Below are 26,395 nucleotides of genomic sequence, written 5' to 3'. Positions count from 1 at the left end.
AATTCTTGTCTTAGTTTTGTCTTTGGAGAAGTTATATTTACCATTTTGTGTTTCTTGTTTAGGAAGTTCAGATATTAGGAATAGTGTTTTTTGTTTGTTTGTCTTGTCTCTGACAGTTTTTGCTTTTTATATCAGTTTCCCAATTAAAATTTTGTGTTTTTCTTTCCCTCTTTGGTAACCTTATAAGTTATTTTCAGGTTAATTTTACTTTATTGATTTCATTTGGTTTTTTGATAGTTGATACGTGTTTATTCTCAGTACCTGCCTTTACTTATTTATCTTCTTCCTCTTCCTCTTCCATTTCCCTTTCCACCTTCTTCCTTATAGACTCCTTTCCTACATTCATACCATTTTGTTTTGTTTTGTGCCCACTGATTTTAACAAACCATGTAGCCCCACTTTTGTAATTATTTTGTACACTACTGAAGACAATGACTGTTCCTTTCTTAGAACCTATCATTCAGTTGCCAGCGGTTCTTCTTGTAGGCATTGAGCCCCATGAACCCCTTCCATCTGAGACTGGTGGTTGACAGGCTCAGTGCAGGCAACTCCTGCTATCTTAAGGTCATGTTTGCAGTTGTGGCATGCTTTGAAGAGAGCATTTTATAGCCCTCCCCTCCTTTTTAGATGTTCCACGAACCTTAGAGGGGATGGTATAAATGTCCTGTTCAGGGTTGAGCTGTCAGCTATCATTTATTGTAAGCCTCTTGAGTGGCAAGGAGACTCTTTAATCACTGCTGTTCACTGCAAAGAGAAGCTCTGATTAAGGATGAGAATATCATTTGTCTATGGAAATCAACATAAGTATTGAGAATACAGTTGAGTGCCTTGCCAGTTTAGCTTAAAGACAATAGTGAGGTCTTCACTTACCTTTGACCTCAGCTTTTTTTTTTTTTTTTGAGACAGGTTTTTACTATGTAGATAGGGTTCCTATGTTCCTAGACCAGGTTGGCCTTAAGCTCAGAGATCCTCTTGCCTCTGCCTCCTAGCCATGGGTTCTTGACCAGATTTACAGTATCAGATATATACTTTCTCCCATGGAGTAGCAAGATGTCCCCCTGCTAGGTAGCATTCATAATGTTAGAAAGTACTGTGCATGCTGCAGGGGTAGATGCAGCATCAATAGTCTCATCCAGCTGGGAACCCTAAGAACTACAGTACCAGTGGCAGAAAGAATGCACCCACTGCTGTAATACCGACAAACCTGTTCTATGTTGTAATGAGTAAATTGTTTTGATTCTTATTTTGGTTCTGACTTGATACTCTATTTCTTAATTATTGAACCTTTGTATAGGAGTTATATGTTTTTTTTTTTTAACTCATCTTCCTTACTTAGTTATTTTGCCTTTCTTTTTTTATTTTTTATTTTTTTATTTGATATATTTTTTATTACATTTCAAATGATTTCCCCTTTTCTAGCCCCCCACTCCCCGAAAGTCCTGTAAGCCCCCTTCTCTTCCCCTGTCCTTCCACCCACCCCTTCCCACTTCCCCGTTCTGATTTTGCCGAATACTGCTTCACTGAGTCTTTCCAGAACAAGGGGCCACTCTTCCTTTCTTCTTGTACCTCATTTGATGTGTGGATTATGTTTTGGGTATTCCAGTTTTCTAGGTTAATATCCACTTATTAGTGAGTGCATACCATGATTCACCTTTTGAGTCAGGGTTACTTCACTTAGTATGATGTTCTCCAGCTCCATCCATTTGCCTAAGAATTTCATGAATTCATTGTTTCTAATGACTGAATAGTACTCCATTGTGTAGATATACCACATTTTTTGCATCCATTCTTCTGTTGAGGGATACCTGGGTTCTTTCCGGCATCTGGCAATTATAAATAGGACTGCTATGAACATAGTAGAGCATGTATCCTTATTACATGGTGGGGAATCCTCTGGGTATATGCCCAGGAGTGGTATAGCAGGATCTTCTGGAAGTGAGGTGCCCAGTTTTCGGAGGAACCGCCAGACTGATTTCCACAGTGGTTGTATCAATTTGCAACCCCACCAGCAGTGGAGGAGTGTTCCTCTTTCTCCACACCCTCTCCAGCACCTGCTGTCTCCTGAACTTTTAATCTTAGCCATTCTGACTGGTGTAAGGTGAATCTCAGGGTTGTTTTGATTTGCATTTCCCTAATGACTAATGAAGTGGAGCATTTTTTAAGATGCTTCTCCGCCATCCAAAGTTCTTCAGGTGAGAATTCTTTGTTTAACTCTGTTTCCCATTTTTTAATAGGGTTGTTTGGTTTTCTGGAGTCTAACTTCTTGAGTTCTTTATATATATTGTATATTAGCCCTCTATCTGATGTAGGATTGGTGAAGATCTTTTCCCAATTTGTTGGTTGCTGATTTGTCCTCTTGATGGTGTCCTTTGCCTTACAGAAACTTTGTAATTTTATGAGGTCCCATTTGTCAATTCTTGATCTTATAGCATACGCTATTGGTGTTCTGTTCAGAAACTTTCTCCCTGTACCGATGTCCTCAAGGGTCTTCCCCAGTTTTTTTTCTAATAGCTTCAGAGTGTCTGGCTTCATGTGGAGGTCCTTGATCCATTTGGATTTGAGCTTAGTACAAGGAGACAAGGATGGATCAATTCGCATTCTTCTGCATGGTGACCTCCAGTTGAACCAGCACCATTTGTTGAAAAGGCTATCTTTTTTCCATTGGATGTTTTCAGCCTCTTTGTCGAGGATCAAGTGGCCATAGGTGTGTGGGTTCATTTCTGGATCTTCAGTCCTGTTCCATTGATCCTCCTGCCTGTCACTGTACCAATACCATGCAATTTTTAACACTATTGCTCTGTAGTATTGCTTGAGGTCAGGGATACTGATTCCCCCAGACTTTCTTTTGTTGCTGAGAATAGTTTTAGCTATCCTGGGTTTTTTATTATTCCAGAGGAATTTGATAATTGCTCTTTCTAACTCTGTGAAGAATTGAGTTGGGATTTTGATGGGTATTGCATTGAATCTGTATATTGCTTTTGGCAAAATGGCCATTTTAACTATATTGATTCTACCGATCCATGAGCATGGGAGGTTTAACTTATTCATTTTGTGTATTTGGATTGGTATTTATAAGATTAAAAAATTATGAATGTCTTCTCTCTGAGTGTAACAAAATACAGTTTCTTTATGGAAAGCTTGTTCTGTTTTGGTGATCAAGCGGTATTTCATTCCCCTTTCTCTTTTAACTTTTTGGTTCTGGATTTTTGAGCTCCTTTTCTTTATAATATAGTCTCCAAAAAGAATATTTCCCTATTCTTTTACAAATTTACTTTCCTCTAGAACCAATGGCTTTAGCAGTTTCAGATCTTTTCCTTTCTTTTCTGAGGCAGAAGTTTCACTCTGTAGTGAAGGCTGGTCAAATTCACAGCAGTTTTTCAGTGTTGACCTTTCAAAAACTGGGATTTCAGCTACTGTGCTCAGCTTCTCTTTTGTGTTTGATGCTTCAGGTAGGCCTTTTCTTTTTGCCATTTACTTTCTGTCAATCATAAGGCCACTGCCAGTTTTATCCTTTGTTCTTCTACACAATTTCCTTAGATTGACTTTATTCGTGGCGAATGTGTGTACTTAGATTATGTTTCACTGTGTGTCTGTAAGTAATTTGAAGTTTGCATGCACTCTCTCGCTCTTGTTTTTTTTTTTTTGTTTTGTTTTGTTTTTATTTATTTATTTTTTTTTTGAGACAGGGTTTCTCTGTATAGCTCTGACTGTCCTGGAGCCCACTCTGTAGACCAGGCTGGCCTCAAACTCAGAAATCCGCCTGCCTCTGCCTCCCAGAGTGCTGGGATTACAGGCTTGCGCCACCACTGCCTAGCTTGCATGCACTCTTATTTGCAATTGTTCACTAGGTTTTGTTATTTTTATTCTTGTTTGATAGGTTTTGAGAATGTCACTGTGTATTTAAGTACTTGAGGTGTTTATAGGTTGAATATCTTAAGTATTCCTTTTTTCCCTTCTGCGCAATTTACTTGTTGGGGAATATAGGGTTATTTTGTCTTGTTGAGTTTCTTCTATATTACTAGAATTTACTAATTGCAATGTTGTGCAACGCTCACACACATGCAATTAAAAAAATAAAATGAAAAATAAAAAGATTAAGAGTATGTGTATGCAGGCATCTTCTAGGGCCAGCACCAACAGTGACTTGGTGGAAATGGTTGTCATATAAAAGGCCTTTGTGGTAGCCCCAGCCCCTCAAAAGGATTTGATGCATTAGCAGCCACTGGCCCAGTTGATTCATAGTCTATTTGATGAAATCTCTAGGCAGTTGTTTAATTCTTTTTTAATTTATGGCAACATTCTTGGCTACTTGCTCTTCTTTCTTCTTTTGCAGAGAAAGAAAAATACTTAGGCTTATAATTCATATATCAGAAGAATCACTTTTTCAGTCCAAAGTACAGTTCTTCTCTGCTCTGATTTACCAGCACAAAATTCTTGCTTCCCTGGATGCTCCTAAAGCCATGGAGCGCAGTCACTATACCCTTACCAAGTACCTAAAGCCAAGGAGCACAGTCACTCTACCCTAACCAAGTACCGCACAGCTGTCTTTAGGAACAGCAGAGTCTCAGTTGTCCCGTAAGCACTCACACGGAGATTAGCCATTAATTCTTGGTGTTGTTCTTCAGTTATTGTCTACATTAGATTTTGTGTGAAAGAGACTTTCATTGGGGTAGAAATTCACCAATTTAACAAACACCAGGGATCAGCCTGTTTCTGTCTTCCCAGTGCTAGAATTATAAGTATGCACCAACCTACCTGGACTTCCTCCTCCTCCTCCTCCTCCTCCTCCTCCTCCTCCTCCTCCTCCTCCTCCTCCTCCTCCTCCTCTTCTTCCTCCTCCTCCTTCTCACCACCACCACCACTACCACCACCACCACGACAACAAGCCCCCACATCATCAAATACTTGCCTTCTGGAGCTAGAGCTCAGGTCTTCATACTCTTATGCTTGCCTAAACACTTTATAAAGTAAGGATCTCTAAGGCTTACACTTTTTTTTATTTTCTTTCTGAAATCTTGATTCACTTTCAGTATCTTGATTCATCTTGAGTGTCTGTATCCCATAATCAGTTATCTTCAGTTTTTTTTCTGTAGCTATGCCAACATGTATATTCTGTGTTCTAAACAAGGATAAACAGCAAGCCTGCTGATTGGCAATCTCAATGAATTTGAACCAAAAATAAAGCCTCCACCTTTTTTTTTCCTGGGGGGGGGGGATATGTGTATACACACACACACACACACACACACACACACACACACACACACGAGAGATAAATGCCCATGTAAATCTAGAGTTAGATCAATATTTGACTTTAACATTTTTTGAGAAACATAGTTTATAGATATTAGTATATTCTTTTGAATCACATTAAGTGTTACATCGTTCGTCCTTTTAAAATTGAATGTATTATTGTATTGTTATTGACTTGATAATTGATTTATTAACTGTTTATATATGAGATCTAGTACATACAGTGACATGTGCAGATCTTCATTTGACAGTTTGCTCTTTGAGAAATATGTATACAACTATGAAATCTGTTTCAAGTGTCAAGATTTCTGTAACACCAACAATTTCCTCATGCTTCTACTCAATTTCCTCCTTCACTGTCTTCTTGAACTTTATAGAAATGTAATTAGACAATATGCAGAAGGAAGAATTATTTTTTAAAATGTATATTGAGGTGGTATATCTGGAAGTTTGGGTCTTTTTATATAAATTTTTGTTTTCTATTTCCCTTTTTCATCTATGTTAAAGTACAGTTATAATTACTATTTTAATATCCCTGTAATTGAACAATTCAGTCAATGTGTATGGCTTGATATTTTCTTCTTGTTAAATATCATATATATCTACTTTTTATTTCCCTTTTTAAAATTTAATAGTTTATATTGTGAATTTTTTTCTGGTTAGTTGAAGGGTTTTTTTCCCCTCCCAATTAATTTTCTGTATACTATGGTTTTCTGGCAATATTCCAGATCTGAAATATAACTGTTCTAGAAACAGTTTGATTCTTTTCAGCCTTTTAAAATCTGTATGCCCAAACAGTACTCAGTTGAAGGGCAATTATTTTGACTACTGAGGCAAGTTCATTTGTGTACTGTGGTGGTCTATGCAGCACAGACCTGATTTCCTGGCTCTTGGGCACCAGCATCATCACTAACCTTACGTTAATCATTTCAGCTCTGTCCTTGGTGTTGGGCTGTTTCCACATTCAAAAGTATTGTATTGATTAGTACTAATCCAAATATGAAAGAGAATCCTTTCTAGATCTTGAGATTTCTTCTATTACGCATTTCTCTCTCCCCTTTCCAATATTGTTACATGGCCACAAGGTACTTTGATTGCCATGAGCTTTTATCTGCAGGTGTTCAGCTCAAGGAGTCTAAAATTTCACTTGGGGTTTCCCCACCCCGTCTCTCAATCATAGAACAGAAACGAGTAATATCTTGGGGCAGTAAGCTGAAGCAGATATAAGCTACCTACTTCTTACCAGTTGTCTTAAAAACAGTTTTGTCTGAGTGTTCTTACACGTAAGACATGGATTTCCTGTACGCTATATTGGCCACAGCCATCTTCCTATGACAGCTCTGGGTATTTTCTGACTTTGTGCTATAGCCAAGCATATCAACTAAAGGATACTTTAACAGATGAAATAAAAGAAAATTACTTGAATAAATAACAAGAATTGTCAGAAGTGAATTGTCCTTAGAGGAGGGTACAGTAATTGCCAAATGAAATTGAAGTGCTAGTTTCGTAACATAAATTGTTTATAATTTAGGACATAGGTGATGTTTTTTTTTTCTTTTGTGTAGCCTAGTTCTTTTAAACTTTGACTGGATATAACAATAATCTATAGCCCATAAAAAGAATCCCTTCCAGGTACCAAAAAAAAAAAAAAAGAAAAAAAGAAAAAAAGAAAAAAAAAAAGAGGTACAGAACATAATACTCAGTTTTGTGTTATTTCTCAGATTTGGATTCTTTTGAGTTTGTGAATGGTCTTGACTGTTTTTCTGACTTCCTGATGAGATATTTGCTGGATTGCCAGGAATTGTGGACTGATGGGTACTGAGTTGTAAGTCAGTCATGCTATTATGTTTACCTGGTTTTAAATCTTTGCCATGTGTAATTCCTACAGACGTCACAACGATTTTCTTCAGTTGACGAGCAAGCGAAGCTCCATAAGGCTATGTCTCAGGGAGAGATCACACAGTTGGCCGTCAGACAGAAGGCTTCAGACTTGGACATAAGGTATGAGGACTATGAAGAAGTAAGAGGAGTTTCTTTGTTTCATTTTTAAAAAAATTATTTAATTTTATAGGCAGCAGTGTTTTGCCTGAATGTGTGTTTCTGTTAGGGTATCAGATTCCCCTGGAACTGGAGCTATAGACAGCTGTGAACCTGGGTCCTCTGGAAGAGCAGTCAGTGCTCTCAACAGCTGAGCCATCTCAGCTGAGTAATAGAATAATTTCAATGATTTTATTTAATAATTTATATATTAAATTCTTAAATTAATCAGTTTGTTTTGTAAAGAAAAACACTTTACAGTCTATGTCTTTTTATTTCTCTTTGTACACTAAGTCTTGACTTTATAGGCCATGGGCTTTAGCAACCAACCATTTGTTCTTATACAGTGTACTTCACTTGGTAGAGCAGTGGTGCTTCAGATATTTTGGGTTTTGTTTTGTTTGTTTAGTTTTGTTTTGTTTTCCTGATCATTTCCCTTCACCTTTTTAAGGGAGCTGTCTCTTGGAGTGCTTAATAGGCTCAGTTCTTAGATCATCTCTCTTTTCAGTAATCTTCCCTTATCCTGCTTGTTTATAATGATGCCCGTGGCATGCTGGGTAAAACATACAGTTCTTGTTTTGTAAAGGAATCCCACTTTACATGGCAATTCCTTCAAGAAGGAAGGCATTCTTTTCTTAACAGTGTTCACTCCCTTCTACATCATCATCCTTTATAGGTTTGCATGTATGTGGCTAAAGGAACATCTCCATGTTCCCTTAAAGGCATAGAGAACAGATAATAGGTACCATTCCTTTTTCCCTTTGTGTTTTATCATTTTGGCAAATTACTGGAAGATGGTTGCCATGGCTGAAAGACTTCAGCCTTAATTTTTAAGAAGTAATAGTATTGCTAAGTACATTATTATGCTGATACACACACACACACACACACACACACACACACACACACTGAATTATATCTTCTTATGTGGATAACAATATGATTTGGGGAAGTTTCTTAATCATTATGTGATTTATAATTTGTAAAATGAGAGAGATTAGGTAGAATGAAATTGATATTTTCAATTTTCGCTTGTAATATATATAATATACTCTGCACTAAATTGCTTTAGGAAAATACTTTTGAGTTCAGGACAGCCAGCCACAGCTGGCCCAACCCCCCCCCCCCCCAAAAAAAAGCAAGAAAAGATAAATACTTTCAGAAAATAATTTAGTTTTCTTTAAGTTGCCTGTGGGGAAGTTAAGGTGAAGCTGCAGCAGTTACAAGTGTTTGCTAGAAGAGTGAAGGCCTAAATTAAGCACTCAATAAAAAAAGTATGGGGTTGAAGAGATGGCTTAGCAGTTACAAGTACTTACTGCTTTTTCAGAGGACCCCTAAGATTCCCAGTGTTCAGTTCCCAGGACCCCTAAGATTTTTTTTTTTAACTTTAATTCAAGACTCCAATGCCCTATTCTGGCCTCCAAGGACACTAGGCATTCTGGTGGTGCACATACATACATGACAGGCTTTTAAAACAGTCCTAACTCCTGTGAAGGGAACAGACTTCAGAATATCATTAGAGCTGGCTAGTCACTAGTAGGTTCAAGGAACTAGAGAGTGGTAGAGGAGGTAAAATCCTCTTTTGGCCATTAGTAGACATAGCGATGTTTATCGGTATGCATAGGTGTGTATATGCCCCCAAACACACATAGAATTCAAGTAATTTTTATTTTTGAATAAATACCTTTTAAAAATTATATAAGCATTTGGGGCCCTTAATGAAGATGTCAAGGTATGTTAAAAAATATTTTATTTTTTAATTTTAGGCCACTTTTTATAGACTTAAAGGGATTTACAAAGGACCTAAACCTAGAAAAGATTATACTACAAGTCAGAATTGACAAAGAAGATATGCACATAATAATATAAGAGATTAAAGTACATATATTTGGAGATAATTAATATATAAATTTAATTTCCACTTTATTTGCCCAAATGACTAACCCCATAAATGATGAAACAAAACAGACAAAACCAAAATGTAAATGTCTTAATAAATGAGAAAATCCTGAATACTAACCAAGTAGGTATAACTAAGAAAGATACATGTAGCCAACTGGCCCTCTCTGTTCTTAGCAGAAAATAATAAACTTATTTTCAGGAAAAAATAAAAATAGAAGATCTCTAGACTTAATTTTATATCCAATATCCTCCACCCCCAACACACACATACAGAAGACAGGATTTCTGTGTGGCCCTGGCTGTCTTGAAACTTCCTCTGTATAGCAGGCTAACTTAAGATTCACAGAGATTCACCTCCCCTTTGCTTTCCAAGCACTCAGGTTAAAATTGTGTACTATCACCACCTGGCAAGTTTGTCAATATTTTTAAGGTGTGGACCACATTTTGAAATTAATTACTTTTTTTATTCACTTTGTATCCTGCTCACTATCCTCCGTCTGGGTCACCCTCTCCCACAGTCCTTTCCCCATTGTCCCTTTCTTTTTCCCCTGAGCAGGTAGGCCTACCCCCTTGGTATTCCCCACAGCTTGGCACTGGCACTTCAAATCTCTGTGAGGCCAGACAAGGAAGCCCAACTTGAAGATGTATCCCACATACAGGCAACAGCTTTTGGGATAGTCCCTACTCCAGTTGTTCAGGACCTTTTTTTTTTTTTTTTTTTTTTTTTTTTTTTAAATGTGTGTTTAGTGTGAATGCATGAATGTACTGGTATGTGTGCTTGCGTGCAGGTGCATGTATGTGGAGGTCAAAGGTCAAACTCATTGAGGTGCTGGTCACTGTTTTGTTTTGTGAGATAGGTCTCTTACTGAATTCTTGGGCTTTGTGGTTTGGCTAGGCTGACTAGTCAGCAGCTAGCTCCAGGAATCTACCTGTCTCCCCCTTACTAGTGCTGGAATTATAAGCCTGCCATACCATAACCATCAGCTCTGGGGACTAATGTTTTCATGTTTGTGTAGCAAACATTTTACCTATTCTGTCCCTGGTATTTACTTATTTTTTAAATGAATTTTACACATTAAATACACCTTTCAGCTCTTTTTCTTTGCTCAGTTAATACATTTTTTTATGCCCTTTGAGCAGATAGTTCAGAGAATCTTTGGGACTTTGTCCATCTATTGAGGAACGATTAGGAGAGATTTCCTTGCAAAATTGCCGAGTCAGGTAACCCTATAAGGAAGGTTGTAGTTTACAAGCTCTGCTGGTGTACACTAGAGCTTCTAAGCAATGCTTGAAACCCAACAGAAATCATAATTAGGCATCAGTGATCACCATATATTTGAGAGAACACTATATCAAAGGAGCCAAAACTATCAGATAATATGAAGGAAATACATAAGATAGAATACTTCAAAACCTGCCAATACAAGAAACAATGCAAATTCTACATAATGAATATAACTGAAACTAGTTTATGAAAAAGAAACATTTATAATAAAAATAATTTTGGAAAATTAAAAATAATGGTGCTGAGGGTAACAGCTTATTGGATAAAATGCTTACTAAGCAAGCATGAGAACCTGAGTTTAGATCTCTTATCACTCACATAAAATTTTAGGTATGAAGTTATGCCTATAATTCCAGTGGTTGTAGCATGAGACAGGTTTTCTGTGGGTTTTCTTGTGATATCATTGAGCTTACTACTAAGCCTGGTTGGCCAAATTAGTAAACTTCAAGGTCAATGAGAGACTTCATTTCAGGGAGTTGGAGAGTAATTGAGGAGATCACTTGGCAGTACACACACACACACACTCACACACACACATCGTGCGCACACACACACCAATACTACTACTACTATTACTACTACTACTACTATGAATAGTAGTAGTAGTAGTAATAATAATAACAACAATAATAATAATGAGGAGGAAGAAAAGTGAATGTATCTCAGAAAGTTGTACAAAAAGAAAAGTAGATTGTTGAGATAAGGAAATTCTAGAACCAATTTAAAAGACCAGTTACTCAATATAAAGAAAAATGTAAAGGTTCAAACTACTACTAAAACACTTCAAGCTGGGTATGGTGACACATACTTGTAATCCTAGCACTCAGGAGGGGGAGGAAAGGGGATTCAAAGTTGGAGGTCAACCTGGACAACGCAGTAAGACTCTGCCTCAAAACAACACAACCAAATGTGTTGGCTGAAGCCCCACCAAGGACTAAACAGCATATTGGATAAAAATAGACTTGTACTTTGTAACAATGAACGTAGGTCTTCTTTGTCTTGTTTTTCCTATCTCTCATATATTACACTCCAGCTGCAGTTTCCCCTCCTTCCTCTCCTCCAGGATCCTCCCCTATGCCTCTTCCAACTCCTATCTACTCTTCCATTTCCCTTCAGAAAAGGGTAGGCTTCCCAAGGATATCAACCAAACATGGCACATCAAGTTGCAGTAAGACTAGGCACCTCCCTCATATTAAGGCTGGAAATGGTCCAGTGGGAGGAAAGGGTCCCCAAAGCAGGCAGAAATGTCAGAGACAGCCCCTGCTCCTACTGTTAGGAATCCCATAAGAAGACCAAGCTATGCCACTGTAACATATATGCAGATGGCCTAGATCAGTCCCAGGAAGGCTTCCTTATTGTCAGTTCAGTCTCTGTGAGCCCATATGAGCTCAGGTTAGTTGAGTAATACTCTGCTGTGTAAATTATCAAATTTCCTTAACCATTCTTCAGGTGAAAGACTTCTAGATTGTTTCCAGTTTCGGGTTATTATGAATAAAGTTGCTATGAACATAGTTGAGTAAGTGTTTTTTTGATAGGAGTATCCTTTGGCTATATGCCCAGGAGTGGTATAGCTGGATCTTGAGGTAGATCCATTGCCAATTTTCTGAGAAAACATCATATTGATTTCCAAAATGGCTGTACAAGTTTTTGTCTCACCAGTAATGGAAGATATTAAAAGAATCCTTAACTTTTACTTCAAAAACTTATACTTCACAAAACATCAAAGAAATGTACAATTTTCTTGATAGATACCACTTACCAAAGTTATATCAAGATCAAATAAACAAATTAAATAAAGACTCATAACCCCTAAGGAAATTGAAGTCATTATTAAATGTCTCCTAACACTCCACCCCCAAAGCCTAGGGCCAGACAGTTTTAGTCCAGAATACTACCAGATTTTCAAAGAAAAGCTAATACCAATCAATACTCCTCAAATTATTCCACAAAATAGAAATAGAAAAAACATTGCCAAATTCATTTTTTTTTTAATTTGGGTACCCTGATATCCAAACCATATAAAACTTCAAAAAAGAAAAAATTACAGACCAATTTCTCTTGTGAACCTAAATATAAAAGTACTCAATAAAATACTTGCAAGAACTCATCAAAAAAATTGTCCATCATGATAAAGTAGGGTTTACACCAGAGAGGAATATGAGCAAACTGAAAGAATGAAACCACAGAATCATCTTATTAGATGCTATAAAAAAGCTTTTGACAAAATTCAACACCCCTTCATGATAAAAGTCTTTGAAAAATCAGGGATACAAGGGACATACCTAAATATAATCAGGTCAATTTATGGCAAGGTGATAGCCAACATTCAATGAAATGGAGAGAAAACTCAAAGCATTTCCACTAAAATCCAGAACAAGACATAGACTTGCTACTTAGGAGTCATTGAAAAATTTCAAATTCAATCTTTATGTTCATTCACAAATTAATGTACAAATTAGTGAACCCCTTTTCCCAGTGCAAAGTTAGGATACATAGTATTTGGTTATGTGAGCTCTATTATTTTAATGTACTTCATTGATCTTCATAAAAAAATAGATTGTATCACTAAAAAGAGGCATTATAGTGTAGCAAACTTCCCAGCCTGCTGGCACAGACCATTAACCCCAGTTATTTGAAGATGAAGTAGGATGAACAAAAGTTCAAGGTGTGTCTGAACCTGTAGAGTTCAAGGTCAGCCAGTGATGCTGTCTCAAAATAAAAGAACAAAAGAGGGATGGAGGTGGAGCTCAATGTTGCATTGGTTACTTTCCTGTTGCTGTGATAAGACACCATGATCAAGGTAATTTATGGAAGGGAAAGGTAATATTGGCTTACAGTTCCAAAGGGATAAGAGTCCATCATGGAAGGGAGTGTCATGGAAGGGAGTGGAGACTACCTTGATCAGAAGGGAGCAGCTTGATCAGAAAAGTCTTACATTTTTAACCGCAAGCAAGAAGCAGAGAATGGATAGGAAGTGGTGCAAAACTACAAACAAAGTGATCTTTATTGTAAGCTACATGTGAGATATAAAAATGAAAAGTTGGCAGTTTGCCATCAGTAAGCTTAAGCTGGAATCTTTGTTACACTGCTTTGAGGCTGCTTTATCAAAGGATTTAAAGTTACAGTTTTGTATTTTATATTCAAGATGAGTTGGGAGTGTGGCTCCGAAGTAGAGTCTTGCCTGGCATGTGTCCAGCAGTGTATCCCCCCCTGCCCCCATACACACCGAAGTTAAAATAGATAACTACATATGAAAAGTATATAAAGCTTAAAAAGTAAGAAAAGCTTAAAAGAGGATACACAAGTATTATAGTGACATCTGATTGCCATCTTACCTTTGTTTTGTTTTAAAAACAGACCCCAGAGAGCGAAGATGAGATTCTGGGCCAAAGGGAAACAAGGAGAGAAGAAGACTACTAGAGTAAAACCTGCTCCCCAGTCAGAGGTCTCCTCACTCTTTGCTGGCTCAGATGTGACACCTGCTCATCCATTTTCTGATGGTAAAAATGGACAGAGGGTGGTGCTTCTTAATTTTTGTTACTCATTCTGAAAGTGTACTATGCCTGCCTTCTTCAGAATGACATTCTAGTTAGAATGATAGCTTCATAAGATAGGACTAGTTTTGGTAGGGGCTTTCTTAATAAAACAAGGCATACTCTACTTGTATGAGATGCTCCAAGAACATGTGGCAAAGAACAGTGAAGCGCAGAACACCCACTTCAGTGGTGATGAATCTTGGGCTACCCTTTTTTTCTTAATTGTAAAGGTTTGGCCTTGATTCATTTTTTAATAAATATATAATATTTATAGTAATTCATAATACGAACTCATTATTGAGTGCTATATAAAATCATAATAAACATGTTATATATATTAAATCTATTGATTTTAAGAACAATTTTTCTGGTATTATTACAATTATTATTCATGGTATATAGGTGAGAATACCAAAGTATAAGAAGTTATCTATTCATACATATTGGAATGAAAAGACCTACAATTTGGATTTGAGTTCAGACATTTAAACTCCAGACTTGACATTGGTTTTTGTTATTGTTTTGTTTTGGTTTTTGGTTTCTTTCCTTTGTTTGGGTGTCTTGGAACTTACTTTCTTTTAAGATTTTTATTGATTCTTCATGAGTTTCCTATCATGCATCCCAGTCTCACTCATCTCTCCATCCCCTCATATCCACCATTTGCCCTTGCAACCTTCCCCCCCCCCAAATAAAAAAAAATGTAAACAAATGAATGAAGCAAAGCGTAGAGAATATCTCATCCTGGATGCTATAGTATGTCACAGTGTGTCCTACATTATATCCCTCTGTCCACACATCTTCACTTACATATGTTCATTGCAGTGAATCATTTCTTTGCTTCATGGTCTCTGGCTTCTGTGACACCATCAATATTGAATCATCAGTGGGATTCCTTCTGGTTACCCTGTTGTTGCTGTGTGTCATGGAGCTTTAGATCAACCCCACTGGCCCTTTTACACGTTCTATCCATTTGTAGATGATAAAGATTTTAGGGTAGGCCAACTCAAGAGCCCAGTATCTGGGTCTGGGTGGTAGCTGAGCTGGTCAGGGTGTTGGCTCTTCCTTTTTCACATTGCAAGGATGAGCTCTCAAGCATTGCTCTTGCTAAGCCACCTGATGCTGTGATCATCAAGAGGCAGGGCCTGCTCAGCCACACCCACATTTCCAGTTCCACTATGACACCCAGTCAAGGTGTGGGGCCCACTCTCCCAATTGCTGCAGTTTATGAGGGGCTAGGACAACTCTCCAGCCTCACAGCCTCAGGGCTGACTCACCCACCCACCAAGCCTTCACCACCAGGGCCAGCTCCACTGTGTTGCACAGGCAAGGTGCAGAGCCTGCTCTCCTGAGTACTACAGCTAGTGAAGTGACTGGCTTAGCACTCCTGACTTTTTTCTTTTCTTTTCTCTTCTTTTCTCTTCTTTTCTCTTCTTTTCTCTTCTCTTCTCTTCTTTTCTTTTCTCTTTTCTCTTTTCTTTTCTCTTTTCTTTTCTTTTCTCTTCTCTTCTTTTCTTCCTTTTCTTTTTTCTTTTTTCCTTCTTTTCTTTCTTTTCTTTTTTCTTTTTCCTTCCTTCCTTCCTTCCTTCCTTCCTTCCTTCCTTCCTTCCTTCCTTCCTTCCTTCCTTCCTTCCTTCCTTCCTTCCTTCCTTCCTTCCTTCTTCCCCTCCCTCCCTCCTCTATCCTTCCCTCCTTCCCTTCCTTACTTAAAACAAAGTCTTACCCTATAACCCAAACTGGCCTTGAATTTGAGACAATTCTGCCCTGGCTTCATGGATGCTGAGATTATATGCGTGAGCTACCATGCTTGGTGCAGAGTCCCCATCTTAGCCATTGTAAAACACATCAGCTGTTTATTTTCTTAGTTACCTTCCTCATTGCTGTGGCAGAATACTTTACCAATACAATTTTAAAATGGAAGAGTTTATTTTGGTTTATAGTTTCAGGGCTTTGCAAGTCTAATCTGCTACTGAACTGTAATGGTATGCATAGAATTTTATTCTCTAGTGTGAACAAATAAAAATAATGTGGTACTTTTCTCTGTAATATACATTACCTGCCCAGTTCCCTTATAATGCAGTCTGGGACCCTAGCTCATGGAATGGTAACTACCTATATTTAATTTAATAGTGCTCTTCCTACTCAGCCTAATCTCAATAATCCCTCTCAGTCATGCCCAGACATTGTCTCCAGAGTGATTTTAGATCCTGTCAAGTTCACAGTATCAACTGTCATATTTACTGTACATTAGTGCCTTGCATTTCATAAGGTAGCAATTCTTTTGACTTTTAAGATGTAGCAGTAACACATTTGAAATTATCCTAGAGAAGGAACTAGCACTTGAAAGAATGGTAGAGATGAAATTAACCTCTCATTTTGTACCTTGTGACTTTGTTCTTGTTACCTGGCCAACTGACAGAGATCAAAATAATAATAATTCTGTGGCCATCTAACCCTAAGCTAATAGTGAGATTAGAAAAACTCAACTTTCCTCATTGCATTACTCAAGTGTTCATTTTCTTAATATCTTTTCTAATTGAAAGTGATCATTCTAAATTTATCATTTTCAGTAATTACAGTCTAATATAATTTCCAAAAAAGAGTGATAAGGTCCATTACTTGAAAATATGTATTTTAGCAGATGTCATTATATAAGGACCTTCATAAAAATTAGGATTATGGCTTTTTATTTATGTTTGAATAAAAATTTTATAAGGTAGCCTTTGTTTTTAATGCTAAACTGAGATTACAACTTATTGAATATTGTTATTTCATTTAAGAAGGAAAATGACTTTGTAACATGAAGTAATTACTTAGTAAGTTAAAATGAAAGTCAGTTTATATCAGTATTCTCCTCAGGCTTCAGATAGGACTTTGCAAGTCTAATCTAGTTCTATTCTAAATTTTAATGGTTTATATAGACTTTTATTCCCTAGTGTAAAAAAATACAAAACATGGCACTTTTCTCTAATACATATTACCTGTTTACTCCCCAAATCCTGTAAGAATTAAGGCAGTTATAAGGATTATGTATAAGAAAACACTAAATAAAATATTAGACCAAAAGCAAGGCAGGTGAGCTACTTGACTCCCTAACAAGTTGTTAACTATCAATAGACAATGTTACATGATTGTAGACTATAGTAAAAATTGTAATTATCAGAGTCTCCTCTTTGATTGGTTATACTTAGATATAGCTGAACATTCCTTCAAACAAGTGTTACAAAGTTCATTCAGTGCAATGAACTTAATTCAGTGAATGAACAGTAATATCGCTAGTTTGTTGTTTATTCTTGTTTATCTTTGGGGCTGAGGTGTTTACAATAAGGATGGAGATTTTAAATATTTTTTTTTTACTAAGTATATCTTTTTTACTTATTACTTACCCTATTTTGAATTGTAGAGTTAACTCAATACCACCCAACACCTCCTTTGAGTCCAGAACTGCCTGGGAGTTGTCGAAAAGAGTTCAAAGAGAATAAGGAACCTTCTCCAAAGGCAAAGCGCAAGAGAGGTGTGAAAATCAGCAGTGTGGCCTTGGACTCTATGCACTGGCAAAATGACTCTGTCCAAATCATAGCAAGCGCCAATGATTTAAAAAGTATGGATGAGTTTCTTCTGAAAAAGGTACAATTTGCTTCCTGAAATTTGACTAAAAAATATTTATTATAGGATATGCTGTTATAGTAAGATAAGGTAAAACTTCTTCAGTAATTCAAGCAGTGGGTTTGTTACCAAAAGCTCAGATCGTAGAACACTCAAAGGGAGACAGGATTTTAGCCTCTTCTGTGATTTCTTAAGTGTCTGATATGAAGGTGAGTCTTATTGTACAATTATAGCTGTTCTGTCAACTGTAGGTCAAAATGTTAAAGAGAACTTAGATGTGATTAAGTACACTGTCCTGTAATGTCCAGTGGCTTTGAATACTCATTGCTTAAGAGACATTTCAGCCACTGCATTTGTTTCTTTTTGATGAATAATTGTGTATGTCAATCTTTTCTGTGGTTGGTTCCTAGATGAATGACTTAGATAATGAAGACAGCAAGAAGGATACATTAGTGGATGTTGTATTTAAAAAAGCACTGAAAGAATTTCGGCAGAATATCTTCAGCTCTTATTCATCTGCATTGGCGGTAAGCTTAAGCCATGTTAGGAGATACAGTGCAACATGGTTTTTAATTTTAATAATCTGTAAAGCCAGATTCAAGGGAACATATTTTAGGACTTAATTATTGTATTGCTTCAACTGTTAGGCCTTTTACTGATACTTAGTAGGTTTATCCTTTCTACACTTTATACTTTAATGGGATTTTGCAAATGCTAGATAATGGTTTGAGTTGGCTCATTATAAGCTATATTAAGATTGTAATCTATATTCTTCAGTTCAAGTTGAATCAGTTTTAAAGAATATTTCCATAAAACTTTCCATAAAACAGTTTTTTTTTTCTTCTCACTAGATGGATGATGGGAAAAGCATCCGCTATAAAGACCTGTATGCACTATTTGAACAGATTTTGGAAAAGACCATGAGGTTTGAGCAACGTGATTGGAATGAATCTCCAGTGAGAGTTTGGGTTAACACTTTCAAGGTGTTTTTAGATGAATACATGAATGAATTCAAGTCTTTGGATAGCACAGCCCCAAAGGTAAATGAGTTAGATTTATAGAAGTACTAAATAAATTATGAATTCTTTGTAAGGAATCTGTTTAGGAAACATTTTTTAAAAATTAGTATTAGTGTATTTTACTTAGGCAACATAGGTTTCATTATGATTTTTCTGCATCTTTGCAATATATTTTTGATTATGTTGTTCATGATGACACATGCAGTAGTCAAAATACTGTAGAGGATGTGTTAGGAGTGTCCTAGTTTAACATCAGCCTAGACTGTGACTGAGAGTGAAACAATGTATTTCAGCAAAATATCACAGAGACCATACCAGTTTGTCATTACTTTAGATCCTCTACATTCTGTTCTAATAATTTTGCAATGTATTTGCTCTGAATTTGTTTCGTTGAACATGTCCTTCACAATTAAAACATAATAGCATACCCTCAATATTACACTTCTAGTTTTAATGAAGATTAATATATAAATTGACTTCTGAAAAACAATGGCTAAAGGTCAAATGAATTATATATCACTTAGCTTTTTCTTTAGAACCTACAAATTAGATCTCTCTTGAATTAGTTTTTAGGAAAAATGTGCTTTCGGGGAATATAAACATCAGTAATCAGTAACTTTCACTTTTTGGTCAAGAGCTGGGAATTGTACTGCTTAATATTTTAATTAAATCTTGCTTTAAAGCTATCAAATATTTTGTAGTTGGGTAAGAGTTAGGAATATAGCTCTCTTGCTGAAGTGCTTGACAAACATTCATAAAGCCCAGATCTGAGCTCTAGCACCATATAAAATGCGCTGGTACACTTTATTATCCCAGCACTCTGGAAGCAGAGGCAGAATGATCAGTTCAAGCTCATCCTTGGCAACACAATGAGTTTGAGGCCAGCCTAGAAAACTCTATATACTTTTAAATTGTGTGTGTGGTGGCACATACTTTTAATCCCATCAAGCTGGAGACTAAAGACAGGAGAATAGAATAAAGGTAGCCTGTTTCATATAGAGAAATTCTAACTCAAAAAAAAAAAACTAAACAAAAATGTGTGTGTGTGTTTTAAAGAAAGAGACAGCTGATACAGCTGTCGAAACAAGGATATTGGTATATTGCTTTTCATTACAACAGATATAACACTTTATTATTTGTTCAGGAATGTCTTAGTGTTGATTATGCTTTTTTATTTTTACTTATTCTATCTGATGAATTAAAAATTTAAACCATTTCAAATCATTTTTAAGTAAATAGGTTCTAGAAATTCTTGTTTTGTAGGTATCAGGCTTATGTTTTATGCAGATGTTTCTTACTAGATTTATACTGCTGCTTCGTAAATTGATGCTTGTTAAAGGGTAGGTTTGAGCTGTTCTGTTGTATGTTATCAGGAGATACCGTCTGTCTACAGAGTTTTTCCATGCTCTACATGGGTCCACTTTATGTTTGTAGTATATAGCAAACCTTTATGGTTGACCATAATTTGAATAATGCTTAAAATGTCTAATTATGGTGTTCTATTTAGAAATGACATTTAAAGGGAAATCGGTCTGTAAAAAGTTCATCCATTCTTCTTTATTAGCGCTTCATTTTAACAAACTTTAAATATTTTCTCAAATTTACTTCAGCTCTGCATAGTTCCTCTTCAAGAATAAAGAACTTTTTATTATCTGTTTAAGCTTTTCAAACATTTTCAAAGAAGAGAATATGTTAGTCTTTGTAATCTTAATTTATATTTCTTCTCACCTCCTGCCAGGTGCTTAAAACAGAAAGAAAGAAAAGGAGGAAAAAGGAAACTGATTTGGTAAGTTACACCATTGGCATAATACTTTCCAGCTCAGTAGGTTGAAGCAGACCTTTTTATTCCCATGGATAGATTTAGTAGTAAGTTTACCAGATCCATAGGGCATATACTCATAAGCCTTTAAAAAAGTTAGAATCACAATGGACCTGACATCTCATGAACATGTACTTTCAAAGTAGTTTTCTAAAATGGAATTATCAAAATGGTGTAAATAACTGTTTCTAACATGATTACTTTTTCTGTGGTTTAGCTCCTTGTGAACATCTCATGAAAATGGAATTGTATAATTCCTTGTTTTGTTTACGGTTTCTTAGCATATTCTTGAGATTCATCTATAATGTTGTATCATTAGTTAGCTACATTGAGTATTCAGTAGAATTATATATCACTTTGGGGGGGATTATGCTGAGGATCTTGGCCATGCTAGCTAATTATTCTACCACTGATTTACAGCCCTAACCTTTTCCTTCACAATTTATTTACTGTTTGATAGAATTTGGGGTCATATGAATTTAACTTTAGCTAAAATTTCAGAATCTGCTAACATGTTTTCCAAGTAAGAAATGCTACCTATAATGCTGATAAGAGTTCAAATCTCAACAATTTTACCACCCTACGTTACTGTGTATCTTTTTTGTTGCAGACATTCTTTTGGTTTTGTAGCCGTTTTGTGATTTTAGTTTGTATTCCCCCCCATGTCTAATAATGTTTAACATATTTTCATGTGTCTGCTAGTCATTTGTACTTCATTGATTTACTAATTTTTAAATTGGTTTTCCTTATTGAGTTATAATCTTAATATAATAGGATGGTGCTAAGAAAGCTGGTATGCTACATGTAAAAAAATGAAACTATATTCTTACCTCTGTCTGCATAAAGATCAACTCCAGATGAATCAAAGATCATATCATTAGGCTTGATACTTCTTTACACATAGAATCTTGTGAAATTGAAAAGGTTCTGTGTTGCAAAAAAACAAATATCGCAGTCAAAAAATGTTCTGGACATAGAGTTCTCAGAAGAAGAAAGTCAAATGAGCAATAGATTTTTTTTAATTGAAAAGGGAAGTAAAAACACTTTATGATAAAATTAAAGATTTACATGGAAAATATTTCAGATAAACACGTTAAAATTGACAGTTTTTATGAAAGCGTAAAGTGGTAGACATGTAAAACATTGCTAAATTAACTGAAATATGGAATAGAAACATTTTATGATAGAATTGAAGATTTATGTGGAAAATATTTCTGAGAAAATTGTAGAAAAACATGTTAGAATTGAAGATTATCATGGAAAGTTTTATATAGATATAATAGTGGTAGGCATAAAAATATTCCTAAGTTGACTAAAAGTGGAATTATAAACATTTTCTGATAAACTTGAAGGTTTACATGGAATATATTTCTGATAAAATTGAAAAAATATATAGAAAAACATGTTAAAATTAAACATTATCATGGAAATTATACAGGTAAAATGATAGGCATAAAGATAATTCTAAAGTTGATTGAGGGCAGAATTATAAACTTTTTCAGATAACATTGAAGATTTACCTGGAAAATATTTCTGGTAAAATTCAAGAAATAGATAAACATGTTAAAATTGACTATTTCATGGAAAAAATTACATAAAAAGGTAGATATAAAAACTCTAAATTGATTGAAGGTAGAATTAGAAACATTTGTGATAAAATCAAAGATTTACATTGAAAACATTTCTGATAAAATAAAGGAAGTATATAGAAAGACATTAAAATTTAAGATTATCATGAAAAATAATGCAGATAAAATGATAGACATAAAAATATTACTAGATTAATTAAAAGGGGAATTACAAACATTTTCTGATAAAATTGGAGATTTAGATGAGAAATATTTCATTAGTCTATGTCTTTTTTATTGGGGAGTTGAGTCCATTGTTGTTAAGAGATTTTAGGGAATAGTGATTGTTGCTTCTTGTTATTTTTGATGTTATTTTTATATTTGTGTGGGTATCTTCTTTTGAGTTTGTTGGAAGAAAATTACTTTCTTGCTTTTTCTAGGGTATGGTTTTCCTCCTTGTGTTGGTATTTTCCATCAATTATCCTTTGTTGTGCTGGATTTGTGGATAGATATTGTGTAAATTTGGCTTTATCATGGAATATCTTGGTTTCTCCATCTATGATGAGAAACCAAGATATGAGAAGCCAATTAAGAGTTTTGCTCGGTATAGTTGCCTGGGCTGGCATTTGTGTTCTCTTAGGGTCTGTATGAGGTCTGCCCAGGATCTTCTAGCTTTCATCATCTCTGATGAGAACCTGGTGTGATTCTGATAGGTCTGCCTTTATAAGTTACTTGCCCTTTTCCCCTTACTGCTTTTAATATTCTTTCTTTGTTTAGTGAATTTGGTGTTGAATATTATGTGCCGGGAGGACTTTCTGTTCTGGTTCAGTCTGTTTGGAGTTCTGAAGGCTTCTTGTATGTTCATGGGCATCTCTTTCTCTAGGTTAGGGAAGCTTTCTTCTACAATTTTGTTGAAGATATTTACTGAGCCTTTAAGATGTAAATCCTCGCTCTTGTCTATACCTATAATCCTTCGGTTTGGTCTTCTCATTGTGTCTCAGAGTTTCTGGATGTTTTGGGTTACCAGCTTTATACATTTTGCATTTTCTTTGACTGTTGAGTCAATGTTTTCTATGGTATCTTCAACACCTGAAGTTCTTTCTTCTCTCTCTTATATTCTGTTGTTGATGCTTGCATCTATGACTCCTGAATTCTTTCCAAGGTTCTCTATCTCCAGAGAGGTCTCACTTTGTGATTTCTTTATTGTTTCTACTTCCACTTTTAGATCCTGGATGGTTTTGTTCAGTTCCTTCATTTGATTGTTTGTGTTTTCCTGTAATTCTTTAAGGGATTTTTGAGTTTCTTCTTTAAGGGCTTCTGCCTGTTGACACATGATCTCCTGTATTTCTTTAAGGGATTTCTGTGTTTCCTCTTTAAGGGCTTTTACCTGTTGACCAATGTTCTCCTGTATTTCTTTAAGGACGTTATTTAGATCTTTCTTGAAGCCCTCTATCAGCATCATAAGATACAAGTTTAAATCCAACTCTTGCTTTTCCAGTGTGTTGGGGTATCCGGGACTTGGCTGTGGTGGGAGAACTGGGTTCTGATGTTGCCATATGGCCTTGGTTTCTGTTGGTAGGGTTCTTGTGCTTGCCTTTCACGGTCTGGTTATCTCTGGTGCTAGTTGATATTGTTGTCTCTGGCTGGAGTTTGTTCCTCCTGTGGGCCTGTGTCCTTATGCCTCTGAGCTCAAAAGTGAAAGCACTGCTGGGAGATCACTCTCTTCTGGTGAATTATGCACAGAAAGCTGTGGAGTTTCCCAGCTCCCTTGTGCAAATATCAGTGGGAAGACTTCGATCCCAGCTGTTCTACTGAACTTATCAGTAGATATTTTTGAAAGTATCAACATCCTTAGCCATCAGGAAAATGTATGCTATAACTACTCAGATACTCTGTATTACCCTACTCAGAATAGCAATCAGGAAATACACACACACACACACACACACACACACACACACACACACACATATTTGTAAGGTACTGCTTTGTAGCTAATTTAAGAAAGAATCTTTTTTTTTAATATTTTTATTTTCTATATTCTTTGTTTACATTCCAAATGATTTCCCCTTTCCCGGATTCCCCCTCCCCTTATGTCCCATAAACCTTCTTCTCTCCATCCCTTCTCCAATCACCTCCCTCCTTTTTCTCTGTCCTTATATTCCCTTCCCATGCTAGATCAATCCTTTCCAGGATCAGGACCTTCTCCATACTTCTACATGGGAGTCATTTGTTATGCAATTTGTGCCTTGGGTATTCAGGGCTTCTGGGCTAATTAATATCCACTTCTCAGAGATTGCATTCCATATGTATTCTTTTGTGATTGGGTTACCTCACTTAAGATGATATTTTCCAAATCAAACCATTTGCCTAAAAATTTTGTGAATTCATTCTTTCTAATTGCTGAGTAGTATTCCATTGTGTAAATATACCACATTTTCTGTATCCATTCCTCCTTTGAGGGGCATCTGGGTTCTTTCCAGCTTCTGGCTATTATAAATAAGGCTGTTATGAACATAATGGAGCATGTGTCTTTATTGCATGCCGGGGAATCCTTTGGGTATATGCCCAGGAGAGGTATAGCAGGGTCCTCTGGAAGTCTCATGTCCAGTTTTCTGAGGAACCTCCAGACTGATTTCCACAGTGGTTGTACCATCTTACAGCCCCATCAGCAGTGGAGGAGTGTTCCTCTTTCTCCACATCCTCGCCAACACCTGCTGTCTCCTGAGTTTTTGACCTTAGCCATTCTGACTGGTGTAAGGTGAAATCTCAGGGTTGTTTTGAGCCGCATTTCCCTAATGACTAATGATGTTGAGCACTTCTTAAGGTGCCTCTCAGCCATCCGAATTTCTTCAGGTGAAAATTCTTTGTTAAGATCTGTACCCCATTTTTTAATAGGGTTATTTGGTTCCCTGGGGTCTAACTTCTTGAGTTCTTTGTATATATTGGATATTAGCCCTCTATCAGATGTGGGGTTGGTGAATATCCTTTCCCAATTTGATGGTTGCCGTTTTGTCCTTTTAACGTTTTGTCCTTTTAACAGAATTTGAGAACTTAGGAAGACCATGCACCATGAGTGGATACAAGGATAGTTTGACATATGCAAATCAATAAATGTAATAAAACTCATTTAAGGACCCAGATTATATTGTATCAGTAGATACAGAAAAGGTCTTTGACAGAGTTCAACACTTCTTCATGAGAAAAGCCTTAAAGAAACTGGAAACAGAAGATACCTCCATATGATAAATGGAATATATGATAAACTGAGCACCACCACTATATTAAATAGGGAAAACCCTGTCTTCTAAAACCAGAAACAAAACAATGCCTATTCTCTACTCTTATTTTTTATTGAATATTTTTGTTATTTACATTTCAAATGTTATTCCCTTTTCTGGTTTTACCCACTCCCAGAAAACCCCTAACCCATCCTCCCTCTCTCTGCTTCTATGAGGGTGTTTCTCCACCCAACCCACTCCCAGCTACCCTCCCTCGATTTCCCTACACTGGGGCCTCTATCGAGCCTTCATAGGACCAAGGACCTCTCCTCCCATTGATGCCTGTGAAGGCATTCCTCTGCTACAAATGTAGCTGGAGCCATGTGTTCCCCTTGGTTGATGACTTAGTCCCTGAGAGCTCTGTTGGGTTGGTTGATATTATTGTTCTTCCTATGAGGTTGCAAACCCCTTCAGCTCCTTTAGTCCTTTCTCTAATTCCTCCATTGGGGACCCCACGCTCAATCCAATGGTTGGCTGCTAGCATCTGCCTCTGTATTTGTAAGGCTCTAGCAGGGCCTCTCAGGAGACAGCCATATCAGCTCCTTTCAGCAAGCATATCTTGTCGTCTACAATAGTGTCGAGGTTTGGTGACTGCTCAAAGGATGAATCCCCAGGTAGGACAGTCTCTGCATAGCCTTTCCTTCAGTGTCTGCTCTATACTTTATCTCCATAATTGCTCCTTTGAGTATTTTGTTTTGTTTCTCAGAAAAACCAAAGTACCCACATTTTGGTCTTCCTTTTCCATGAGCTTCATGTGGTCTGTGAATTGTATCGTGCTTATTCTTAGTTTTTGGGCTAATATCCACTTATCAGTGAGTGCATACCATGTGTGTTCTTTCGTGATTGGGTTATCACTCAGGATGATGTTGTCTAGTTCCATCCATTTGCCTAAGAATTTCATGAATTAATCATTTTAATAGCTGAGTAGCACTCCATTGTGTAAATATACCACATTTTCTGCATCCCTTCCTCTGTTGAAGGACATCAGGGTTCTTGCCAGTTTTTGGCTATTATAAATAAGGCTGCTATGAACATAGTGGAGCATGTGCCCTTACTACATGTTGGAGCATCTTCTTGGTATATGCCCAGGAG

General features: G+C 36.4%; 1 protein-coding gene and 1 long non-coding RNA gene across 8 annotated transcripts in view; one reads left to right on the top strand and one right to left on the bottom strand.

Annotated features, from left to right (window-relative positions):
• The window catches only part of Myo9a (myosin IXA), a 229,491-nt gene that overhangs the window by 165,292 nt on the left and 37,804 nt on the right, over window positions 1-26,395 (top strand). For all 7 annotated transcript variants that reach the window (XM_052188139.1, XM_052188138.1, XM_052188141.1 and 4 more), the window contains 6 exons: window positions 7,142-7,254; window positions 13,835-13,977; window positions 17,414-17,637; window positions 18,027-18,143; window positions 18,468-18,656; window positions 20,374-20,421. In XM_052188139.1, the coding sequence (XP_052044099.1) occupies window positions 7,142-7,254; window positions 13,835-13,977; window positions 17,414-17,637; window positions 18,027-18,143; window positions 18,468-18,656; window positions 20,374-20,421 (834 nt within the window). The remainder of the gene's footprint in view (window positions 1-7,141; window positions 7,255-13,834; window positions 13,978-17,413; window positions 17,638-18,026; window positions 18,144-18,467; window positions 18,657-20,373; window positions 20,422-26,395) is intronic.
• LOC127688962 (uncharacterized) overlaps window positions 1-26,395 on the bottom strand; it is a 77,594-nt gene that overhangs the window by 20,558 nt on the left and 30,641 nt on the right. Inside the window, exon 2 of the long non-coding RNA XR_007978796.1 lies at window positions 21,285-21,381. This is a non-coding gene — a long non-coding RNA (uncharacterized LOC127688962). The remainder of the gene's footprint in view (window positions 1-21,284; window positions 21,382-26,395) is intronic.

Source organism: Apodemus sylvaticus, chromosome 7 (genome assembly GCF_947179515.1).
Source record: "Apodemus sylvaticus chromosome 7, mApoSyl1.1, whole genome shotgun sequence".
Taxonomy (NCBI): domain Eukaryota; kingdom Metazoa; phylum Chordata; class Mammalia; order Rodentia; family Muridae; genus Apodemus; species Apodemus sylvaticus.
This window is presented reverse-complemented; position numbering and strand designations above follow the sequence as displayed.